This window comes from Chaetura pelagica, unplaced genomic scaffold, assembly GCF_000747805.2.
Source record: "Chaetura pelagica isolate M959 unplaced genomic scaffold, ChaPel_1.0 scaffold995, whole genome shotgun sequence".
NCBI classification, from domain to species: domain Eukaryota; kingdom Metazoa; phylum Chordata; class Aves; order Apodiformes; family Apodidae; genus Chaetura; species Chaetura pelagica.
Window position 1 is genome coordinate 149,707 of NW_009953385.1, and position 11,436 is coordinate 161,142.

The window sequence follows — 11,436 nt, forward strand, 5'->3', positions numbered from 1 at the left end:
GAAAGAGGTGCTTTAAAAAAACACTTGAGTGCTTAGTTAGCCAGGCAGCTGAGAAGTTGTATTTCACTGCTAACTCATCGTCCATGCCAGTTTTCACTGTTTTTTCTTCATCTTTCTTTTTAGTATACACCTACATGGATCAGGCTCATCCTTCAAACTCTTCAGTATGAAAGGCCTGAAAGAAGGAGGAAGTGAGAAATACAGAGAAAACTTTATCCTGTCACACAGTTATTTGTGGAGTGATCTCAGACTGGTTTTTAAAGCAAGAAAGGGAAAGGGTTTCTTGAATGGCTTAGAATTAACATCGTGAAAATACCTTTATTTGTCCAACACATGGACATACCATTGAATTACCGCGAGTTAGTGCTGGGGTGTGCATGCTTCTTAAGTTAAATATTTTGTCTGGCATCTCAGCAATGGAAAAGGAAGGCACTTTGCCCTGTGTATACGTTAGGTGAAGAGCAGAAACGTGGATGTTACTCATCCCTGATGTCTTTGTTTTAGACTCCCAAGCCTTTTTTGCTGGTAATCTGGCTGAGGAAAGAGCTTCATGCTGGGGTCATCAGGGTGTCACACACTTGCAGACACCCTGTCAGCATTTTGCTTGTGGTCTCCTGAAGTTCAGACTTGCCCAGTCTGAGTTTACAGACCCCAGAGCACACTGGCTCTGGGAAAAGAGAGGGTAGGAGGGCTTTTCCCATGGTTTACTCATCATAGAATGTCTTAGGTGGGAAGGGCTCTGTAAAGGTCATCTAGTCCAACCCCCCTACAGGGGGGTTGTAGCAGGGCCACCTCACACTGGAACAGATTGCTCAGAGCCCCATCAAGCCTGACCTTGGTTGGCTCCAGGGATGGAGCCTCAACCACCTCCCTAGGCAACCTGTTTCACTGATCTACCCCCCTCATATTAAGGAACTTTTTCCAGATGTCCAACCTAAATCTGCCCTTCTCTAGCTTGAAACTGTTACCCTTTGTCCTGTTGTTACATGCTCTTGTGACCAGGTCTTCTCCAGGCTTCTTATAGGCCCCTTTCAGGTAGTGGAAGGTCCCTGTAAGGTCCTCTGGAGCCTTCTCTTCTCCAGGCTGAGCAACCCCAACTCCCTCAGCCTGTAATCATAAGAGAGCTGCTCAAGCTCTCAGATTATTTTTGTTTGACACATTCCAACAGGTCCACATCCTTCTTATGCTGGGGGCTCCAGAGCTGAACACAGCACTCCAGCTGAGGTCTCAGCAGGGCAGAATCACCTCTCTCAACCAGCTGGCCACACTTCTTTTGATGCAGCCCAGGATGTGCTTGACCTCCTGGGCTGCAACTGCATGTTGGTGGCTCCTGTCCAGCTTTTGATCCACTAGTACCCCCAGGTCTTTTTCCACAGGGCTGTTCTCTAGCAGGTCTTCCCCCAGCCTGTGTTCATAGCTCTGGTTGCCCCTGCCCAGGTGCAGGACCCTGCACTTGGCCTTGTTGAACCTCCTGAGGTTGCCCTGGGCCCACTCCTCCAGCTTTTCCAGGTCCCTCTGGGTGGCATGCAGTCCCTCTGGCACATCAACTGCACCACCCAGCTTGGTGTCATCAGCAAACTTGCTGAGGGTGCTCTGGGTGCCACTGTCAATATAATTAATGGAGATATTAAACAACACTGGTCTCAGTACAGACCCCTGAGGGACATAATTTGCCACTGATATTCGTTGTGTCTGGAAAAACTGAGTTATTTTTCTCCTCCTATCCCAGCAGGCAGCCTGTATGCTGCAGGACACGGTGGTTTCACTGGGGAGTGTGTGATTTGATGACATGTGCAGTTGGCTAGGGTCTTCTGTCCAGAGCTTTTTTCCCCCAATCTCTTGCCAGATTAGTTAATTTGAACTTGGCCATTAAGTGATTCCTGTCCAGAAGGTGATGTTCCATTTTGATTTTGGGCTTATAGCTTACAGTATCCTCCATCTTCAGGGAAAAAAAAAAAACACAACCCACTTTATATTTGAAGCTGCAGCATTTTCTTGCCATCAGTTGAGAGCAGCTGTGCAGACACCAGCACATCAGTGGCTCCATTTCCATCCTTTTAAGTGCAGTTCCAAATCTGGATGATATCCCAGAATGACCTCCTAGGGCAATGAACCAAAGTCCCCTTTGTTGGTTAAATACTCCTTTACATGGAATTTTCAGAGAAAGATTGTGCAAACTTGATGAAACTTAAGTACCACCTCTGGTTAGTTTGAAAAGGTAGCTCTTACCTTAATTCCAGGGTTAAATCAGCTTTGTGGTGACTGGATTGGAGGACTAGGCATTAGCTGGGACATTGCCTAATTGCAGTGGTTTATGTGGTTGCCTTGTTTTCAAGGCTGAAGTGGCTGATGTCTTTTTAAATTGCCCTTTGCCAAGAAGATGGGTGCTAATTTGACTTCTCAGAGCTGAGTGCTGCTCCTTATGAGGAGACCTGGTTTTGCCCAGTGCAGTCTGTGTCCTTCAGCCTGTACTGGGACCTGGGTGATATTATTCCTCTGCCACAGGTTGACATTTTGCTGGCATTTTTTAGCTTTGTGTTTGGATTACTTAAATATTTTTTAACTCTCCTGCACTAGATTAATTTTACTGATTTTCTAAAGTAGTAAATATTCATTGATGCCTTTGTTTTGTAAGGAATCTTAACCTTTTTCTCATTGATTATGTGGAAGAACTTGGCCTTTTTTTTTCTCTCAGCCTGTTTGTAGCCTCTCCAGTTGCACTGAAATGACACATCACCCCTAAGTGTGACCAAAAAAAATTACATGCCGCTCACCCAGAAGTGAGATTTGTAAAGGATGCTGAGAAGAAGTTTTAGCAACTTTTAATTTAGTGGTTTATTTCCATCCATCTTTGCAAGCCACTCTAAACCCACCAACAGTACAACAGCACAGGTATCAAGGCTCTGTTACTTCCACGGTTTATTCATGTTTTGAAAGGCCCCCCATGTGCTTTGTCTTGTTGGAAGGGTGAAGCTTTGAAGTGCTGAAGATCCTCCCAGAAAATTCTCCAGCAAAACTGGGGAAAACTAAGCCTGGTGGTAGGTGAGAAAGGGAGAAGGGCTGGGAAGTGTGCCCTCAGAATAGCTGAAGGAGGTTTAAAAAAGGTGAAGTAAAAGGCACAAGCTTTGTCTGTAACGTGCAGCAACCCACCCACATGCTTCTTTTTGTTCATAGCTCCACACAGGATGTGGTTACCTGTGTTCTCCTTATCTCTAGAAACCTTTTTTCAGAGAATTGTACTCTTGTTTTGGGAGCAAATGGCCTTTTTCTCATGTACAGCCATTTTACCCCACCCTGCTCTTCTGAGACTCGTGAAGACACTGTGCTTTGAAGATACTGATGAGGTCCCTGGGCTCTGTCCTGACACTAATAAGTAGTTGGACATTGTGATTGTGTCACATTTTTCTGTTTTTTGGTGGTGTGGGGTTTTTTTGGCAGCAGCAATGTTTGTCTCTTTTGTCCTCCCTTTGTGTGGAGAGCACTAATTAGATCTTAAACTTAAGGAGTTGCTGAATACTTAGATCTTCTTAAAAAATCCAGCCCTGGGTATTTCATATACCTCTTTTGGTGGTACCTGGTGAATGGTGGCTTCTCTGATGGATGTATTGTGGTTCAGCCTTCACTCCCTGCCTAATAAGTCCTTGGGAAAAATCTTGAAGTTAACACAATTGCTTCTCTGGGGCAATGCTGAGTTTTGGTGATGAGTCTTGGGACTGTGAGGCTTGTACATCTTGCTCATCTGCCCTTGGCTCTTCTCTCTGAATATTTGAAATCTCTCCAAGGTGCTTATTTATTGGTAGCTCTTGACTAGGAATAAATGACAATTATCTCCTAGGGAAAGCATGAGGTCTGTGTACTGTGAAACACCTTTTTCATAGACAATAGACACAGATTTTTGATGCCTTATTTGCATGCATTTGAAGTTCTCTCAATTCTCTTTTGTGCAGGATGCCATCCTTCCCTACAAGGACATCCTCCAGATGTACTGGGAGACAGCAACAGGCTTTGTGAATGCCCAGTGCCAGGGACTGGAACCCTGGCAACTGATTGGGCTGACATTTTCTTCTACACTTCTAAGTGTGTGGCTGCACGGCTTCCTCTTCCAGTCTGAGAGTAAGTGTTTGAAATGGGGGGTTTTCTTATCTTTGGGGGGAAGGGAGAGGGGAAGGAGTTTTTCCTAAGTAGTGGAAGGAAGGAAGACAGCACAAAGCCAAACACTCATTAAAACAGGCTGCCTGCTGTCAGGTAGTATTAACAAAACCCTCTTCCAAATTCAGGTCAAGGTCTGTCTGATCAATGAAACACCTCCATTCCTTCAGAGGGTGTGTAGGTCAGCCTGGAATGTACCTGCATCTGCTTCCCTTCCTCTCAGCTCCTTTTTTGCTTTTGGCTAAACCATTAACTTGTCCCAGTGCTCTCCTCTTGCTCAAAACCTGGGGAAGTTTATCTTTGGGATGGATCCCTGTGAACTTAGTCACTGGTGACCAGTGTCAGGGTAACTCTTGATTGTTTCCCTTCCTGTTGGGGGAAGAGAAGAGGTTTTGATTGGGTGCTGGAGGCGTGTTTCATCCTCAGGATGTTGAAGGTAATTGCTTGTGGTAATGTTGTGTGGGTTTTATTTCCTGTTTTGAGCAGTTTCTGATATTGACAGCTCTTCAGTGAGACCTTTTTTTGATGAACCTGCAGTTTTCTCTGGCTATGTGATGGTCAGAGAACACTACCTTGCCATCAGAGGAGAACACTGTGCTTTGCAGTTCCCACAGGCCTTAGGGTTACACTCCAGTGGCAGTTTGTTACAAAAAGCTGAATTTTCAATTTGACCATTACTTCTGTGCCTCTTTTCCCAAGTCAACCTTTTTTTCTTCTGAAAAGATGAGAATAGCTGAAGAGTGGGAACATGTATGGAAGGGATCAAGTGATCTGAAACTGCTCAGTACAGGGCTATGTTAGCTTCTTGGCTAGTATTTGTATTGTTGCACAGTATTTTTTTTTTTAAAGTATTTACTAGCTGTTAGAAGATCTGATTAGATTGCCTGAATTTTTTTCAGGAGTTTGCTTTCTTCTCTCATTCTGGAAGTTATTGATGAAAACAGTGTACACACTGAAATGTGCAGCAGAAATGTTATTGTCAAGAGCGCTAATGAGTGTTTGCTACAGCAAGTGCCAGATAACTATTACTGTCCTTCTGTAGCTTTTCAGAGTAAATATGAAGTGGTGGGGAAAATGTGGATAAAATTGCCAAGTCCTAAAATGGTTGATTTTTCAAATTGGTTTAGTTAGTTCTTGGTGGAAGTGCTGGTGCTCCATCAGAATGCCTATAGGATTCCAAAGGCATTTTTGGTGGCCATAAAGCATCTGTGTCATCCTGCTTTCATTGCTGCCTTGAGAGCTACCCCAGGAGTTTTCCAGTGTTTGTCATCAGTGGCTTCCCTCATGTCAGTGTTTGGGTTGGGGTGGAATTTCTGCTCTTCCCTCTGCCCATCCCCTTCCTGAGTATCCTCACGTGTTTCCTGTGTGAGATGGCCAGATACCAGGTGAACTCTGGTCATGTTGGGGTTGAACTGCTGTTACCTCCTTTGGTCTGGGAGCCTGTTTCACCTTAGAGTAGTATTCCAGTGTGAAGATGGAAAAGAATTACTTCAAAGAGTATTTTCCCTTTTTCTGCTGGAGGCTTGGCCTTCAGCAAATCCTAGAGTCCTTATCTTCTTTGAAAAATAGCCTATGTGGGTGCAAAGCCCCACATAAGTAAGAAAAGGAGTTGGATTATTGATTCCCGTAGGTGGTTCCTGTTCTGCTAGCCAGATGTTTCTGTAGCCTGGACCATTTCTGAACCTTGCTCTTGGATACACTCATCTGTCTCACCATGTCCCCTTGGCCACTCTGTTCCTTTAGTACTGAGCCTGTACCATGGGCTGTGTCAGAACTGTGCTCTGAGTCCCTTCCTTTGTTTCTTGAGTCATATTTAGGTTAAATTTCTGCCTTTTGTATTTCAGGTTTAGCATCCCGAAGTAAAAAACACTTCTTTAAGCTCCTGAGAAAAATGCCATTTATTGGGGCTCTGGTAAGTATTTGAACAACTTGATTTAATATTATCTCAGACCCTGGTTTCAGCCTTCACAGGGCTCTCTCTGGGACCTTACAGTTCTGTGCATCTTTGCACACAGTGATCCCAGGAGCTAGGTCTGGAAGCTTTACTGCTGCCTGGTTTAATGAAAATTGCAATTTCTACCTTATCTTTATGTCACTCATAAAAAGTAGGTGCCATCTTTTTTTTTTTTTTTTTTTTTTTTTTAACCAAGAATCAGCAAGTGCAGTTGGAGAATATTCCAGGAATGTTTCCTCACTGTCAAATTTTAAGACTTTTTTTTATGGAAGAAGGAGATAGGATTAAGCTTGAGTTGTTCTTCTGAAACAATGTCTTGTTATTGAGCCAGTGTGATATAACCAGGTGTTCATTGTGCAACACAGATAATACTTTTAATCAGATGACTGGCCATGATTAGCTTAGAGCTCAGATACCTGTTAGCATTGTAGAGCACAGTGATATCAGAACTTTGTGTAATCATTAAAATGGAACAAGTTTCAGTGGTTTGGAGACTTGGTTTCTTTTCTGCATCAAAGCTTGAAGCTACAGATGTCAGCATGTTTTAGCATGGTAATAACTTCATGATGTAGAATTGCCCAGCTTGGTTTATTTTACCTAGTGGTAAAATAATAAAAATAACTGTGTTTTACCAAGGTGGTATCACATGTGATGATTGCCCTTCTTTCTCCTTGATGTGTTGGCAGATTTACACACTGATTTGGGGCAATTCTATCAAGTGAAAACAGCAAAGAGGAACTTGTTTCCTTTTACTGTGGACATGGAAGCAGTTCTCAAGTTTCTCCCCAGCCCTCTTGAGGGGACTAGCATCCCCCTTTATGTTAAGTGCCCCAACTCTCAACCTTCTGACTTGAGTAGATCAGTTAAAGACTTGTTCTCTTCTGCTTGTATTTGTTGTCTGCCTGTTGGAAGAGGACACCTACCAGGCCCCTTGTATACAACCCCTGTTTTGTCCAGACTTACCTTCTTGGAGCTAGAGCTGCTAAGTTCTCCTGTGCCAGAGGACTCCTGGTGTGTCCCGTGTACTGTTCCTCCACCTTGGTAGGCTGATACCTGATAACTTATCAGTTGCTTACAAGAGGCCTTGGCTTTGAGGCATTCCAATGTCCAAAAGTCTGGAAAGCTGATTATATCCCAACACCTGTGTTGCCTGGAAGAAGACTCTCTACTTTGGACTGTGCTGCAAGAAGCCTGAACCTCCTGAGTGTCAGATGTGGGTGGGAGGAAAGAAATCTCCTAACTCTGCCTGTAGGGGAGACTTCTTAATTGTTTCTATTTTCATGAGTTTCTAAACAGTCTGGATGATAGCAGAGGGGAGAAAGTACAAAATAGAATACATCTGAAGACTAAAAATGGTGACTTCAAAAGGTTTGGTGGAGAAAAATGCAGCATTTTTGCCTGGAGCTTGGTTTTCTCAAGCCTTGAGGAAGGGGCTGGAAGCTCCCATGGCTTGTCAGTACCCAGTGAAGAACATACTCTGTTACATGGAAGGCAGCCAAGCAGCAGTCCAGGTGCCACTCTCTGATCATCCCTAACATTCCCATAGGAAATTCCCTGTGTGGTTTAGAGACCAGTTCGATGTTCCAGGCAGCTTGTTTTGGGAAGGAGAGGTTGGTAGGAAGGAGGAGTTGAACTGTGTGACTGTCAACTCTGCTCAGTTCCTATATCTGCTGGCTAGCAAGGATGTAGCTAGTGACTTCAGTCTTGTGTGCACTCAACAGTTGTAAGTAATACACCATTGCTGATAGCATTTTTCCTTTCTTTTTAGATTCAAAAGAAGATCGATGAAACCATGAATGATGTCACTTCCAGTTTATCCTTCCTGAAAGATGAAAAGGATTATATCAAAGCGATGCCGGAACAAGGCATGAGCCAGCCTGAAGTGCTGGAGAAGATGAAAGAGTACAGCTCTAAAGGTATGAATTTGAGTCTGTGCTGCAGCAGAGGTGGGTCTGTTTCACAGATCTTACATTAGTCTTCCACTCTTCAATGAGATCTAATGACTCCTGCTTATGTCAGATATTTCTTCCCAGTTGTTCTTTGCTTGCATATTTTTGTCTCTTCCTTCTGGAAGTGACTAAGGTCAGTTTTCGTTACTTCTAATGCTGGGTATCTACATTCCATTCCCAAGAGTTGCAGATCGTTGATGGCAGAGCTGAAGGGAAGAGAAATATTTGAGTGTATTCAAATTATAAATGATGGAAATTAATTGGATGCATTTTTGATTACATTTCTGAGCAGTCGTCCTGATGTTCAGCCTTTACCAGGAATGTGTTTTCTATGAAAACCCAGGGAATACTCATCATAAAAACCCCCAACTTCCAAGCAGGATATTTAGGGAGTTTCCAAGACTGACTCTCTTAATCAAAGCCATAGTGATTTGCATCTTGAAAATGTCATTTAAGGAAGGAAGTCATGATGGCCTTCTCCTGTCTTGAGTCTGTATAAGCAGTGTCTGAAACTCAGTTGCCTCAATGATGTAAATATCTCCACCCTGATTCCTGGACCTATTACTTGTAATGAGCAAGCTTAGGTGACTTGCTGTCCAGAGGAGAAGATGTGACTGTCCTGCTCCTATCCCAAATTTGAGAAATGCCTTGAATTTTCTGCTAGAACAGTGCAGCTACTCCAAATTCAGCAATGCAAGTTTTGTAGTTGAGTATCCTGCAAACAGCTTCCTTCTTTTCTACTTATGTACTTCCTCTTTGACACTGGCTTGGAAATGAGGGTTGGACTGTGATGATGTTCACCATATATATGCTTGTGAAGCTGATGCCCTCAAGTTTTATGAAGGAGGCAAGCAGGGCAAGGAGCACATAACCAAGCAAGTGGAAATACACTGCTGCGGTTTTGGAGGGAAACATTCCTTAGTGTTAACTACCATTATCATAGAATCCCAGAATGGTTTGGGTTGGAAGAGGCCTTAAAAATCACCTAGTTCCAACCCCTCAGCATGGGCAGGGACACCTCCCACCACACCAAGTTGCTCCAAGCCCCATCCAACCTGCCCTTCAACACTCCCAGGCACCCATAACTCCCCTGGAACCCTCACAGCAAAGAATTTCTTCCTAATGTCTTAACTTAAATCCCCCTCTCTTCCAATTTTAATCCACTAGCCCTTGTTCTCTTGTTACAAGCCCTGGTTAAAAGTCCCTCACTTGTAGCCTTTCCTGTAGCCCCTTCAGACACTGGATGGCCTGTATGAGGTCTCCATCACATTGGGCAGTTGATGGAAATTTGTTAAACCTTCAAAATTGGGTTGTTGTAGGTGAAATGTAGTTGAGGTACCTGGCATGTTAGGTTTGAGCACTACAGACTTGGCCTTTACCTCTTCTCACCTTACAGCGGTCACGGGCGCTCTTTGAAAGTGCCTTTAACTTTAGCCACTTCCAAGTCCAGTGGGTTGGACAGCAGTTTGGGGAGACTGGGTGGGGATTAAGTAGATCACACATTAATGTAACTGCTTGCTGCAGCTCAGTGTTGTTGATGTGCTGACTCCTTAGTCATCATTTACTTGCAAAGTTCACAGGATACACGATGCCAGAGGCTTTGTGTTGCACCCAGCTATCTCTGCGGCACAAAACCCGTGCTTGGTCCTCATCAGTGAAACCTCAAAAGCTGAAGCCTGATCAGCAGAACTGGTGGGAGGGCTTCTCTGTGTCCTTCATGGCTGGGTTTGCAAGCAGTGTGCTCTTCTTTCTCTTCCAGGAGATGTGCGTTGGCAGGATGGGAAAGTCTCTGGGACTGTGTACAGTGGTGAAGAGAAACTCACCCACCTGCTAGTGAAGGTACAATGCAAACAGTCTAACTTTGCATCTTTGCAGAGATCCTTAGCATCCTCAGGGTGACCAGAAACCCCTCAGCACTGTTCCAGCATCTTTCAAAATACAACAGGGAAGATCTGAAGCTGCCCAACTAATGAAAACAGAGCCGAGGGGGAATGATTAGCAAAAAGCATTTAGCAAGTGTAAATCTGGCCAAGTGGCTGTTCCTGGGAAAAGAGAGATAACTAGGATCTGGTCAGGTAAGATGTTGTTTTAAGTAAGCCATAGACTGGAAACTGCTGCTGACTTTCTAATTCAGAGAATGGCAGAGGCATAAAATTGCCACAGATCAGCTTCAGCAAGCCCCCCTGACAGCTGTGCCTTTGGTTGGAGTGAAAGCATCCTTGCCTATCCTGTTGCTGGGAGGCTGTGGCACTTTGGACTTCAACAGCTTCGCTGAGAAAAACCAAATTGAAGCAAAAAAGAAGTTTGTGAAATGTTTTTTGGCAGCCCAAATCTTAGAACAATGGAGCATTGGCATGTTTCAGTGGTGTCTTTGTTAGGTCTGTTTACCTACTCAGGAACCTTTCCCTTTGAGAAGGCTGGAAAATAATCTAAACAGCCCCAAGGTCTGTTTTCAGATATATCTACTTCAAGAGGGTTAGGTTGTTGGTTTTTTTTGCTAAAAAGGGAAGTCTTGCCTTGCTCCTGGGAAAAGCTTTTATAACAGCTGTAACAGCCCCTGTTTAGTGGTTGCTGTTGCTGTTTTCCTTCTGCTCCTTGATACCTTCTTTGCCACTTCTGGGGGAACGTAAAGCTCAGAGCAGCCTTTCTAAGAGGGGCCTTAGCTTGGATTGATATTTGTGGAAACATTCCCTCTGTTTGTGCTGATTATTCCTTGTTTTTTCTGCTGTAATTCCTTTTCATGTCCCTGCAGTTCCTTTTTGATCCTGACTGCAGGAGGTGGGAACTGGCCTGTTCCAGCCTTAATCCTGTGAGCCTGCAGTTGCAGAATGAGCATGAAATACTGGCTTGCAAGGCCACTTTTGTGGCCATGTGGGTGGGCTGTTGCGCTTTTCTAGCTGCTTCAGAATTCCCCTTGAATAGTCAACTTGAAAACTAGTTCTGCAAAGTGAGGTTTTTTGGCCTCCTTTCTGTCAAGCAATCATAGGCCACACAATGTGTTCTCTTTTAAAAACAGCTAAACAATTCAACCTGTCTTTACAAAATGAAATATTGCAATGCTACAGAATCACTCCAGAGGCCAGAATGTCCTAGAAAAACTAGTTTTGAGTTTCCCAATCAACCACAGCTTCCCAGCTTGTGATATTTACTTGGAGCAGGAGTGAAATCCAGGGAGATCTGCAGCATCCTCTGTGGCTAAATGCAGATGGTTTGCCTGCACGGTGTGTATGCTGAGTTCCCACATCTGCATTGAGAATTCAGTGCTTTGTTTGCCAGGCTAACTTGCTGCCTTTGTTTTCTGAAGGTGTATGAAGAGTTTGCCTGGAGCAATCCTCTCCATCCAGATATATTCCCTGGTTTGAGGAAGATGGAAGCAGAAGTGGT

At 44.1% G+C, this 11,436-nt stretch overlaps 1 protein-coding gene across 1 annotated transcript in view; it reads left to right on the top strand.

Moving 5' to 3' along the window:
- The first annotated feature begins 3,980 nt into the window (after positions 1-3,980).
- The window catches only part of SGPL1 (sphingosine-1-phosphate lyase 1), a 20,586-nt gene continuing 13,130 nt past the window's right edge, over positions 3,981-11,436 (top strand). Inside the window, exons 1-5 of the mRNA XM_009998200.1 lie at positions 3,981-4,113; positions 5,994-6,061; positions 7,872-8,019; positions 9,812-9,891; positions 11,357-11,436. Coding sequence (XP_009996502.1) covers positions 3,981-4,113; positions 5,994-6,061; positions 7,872-8,019; positions 9,812-9,891; positions 11,357-11,436 — 509 coding nt within the window. The remainder of the gene's footprint in view (positions 4,114-5,993; positions 6,062-7,871; positions 8,020-9,811; positions 9,892-11,356) is intronic.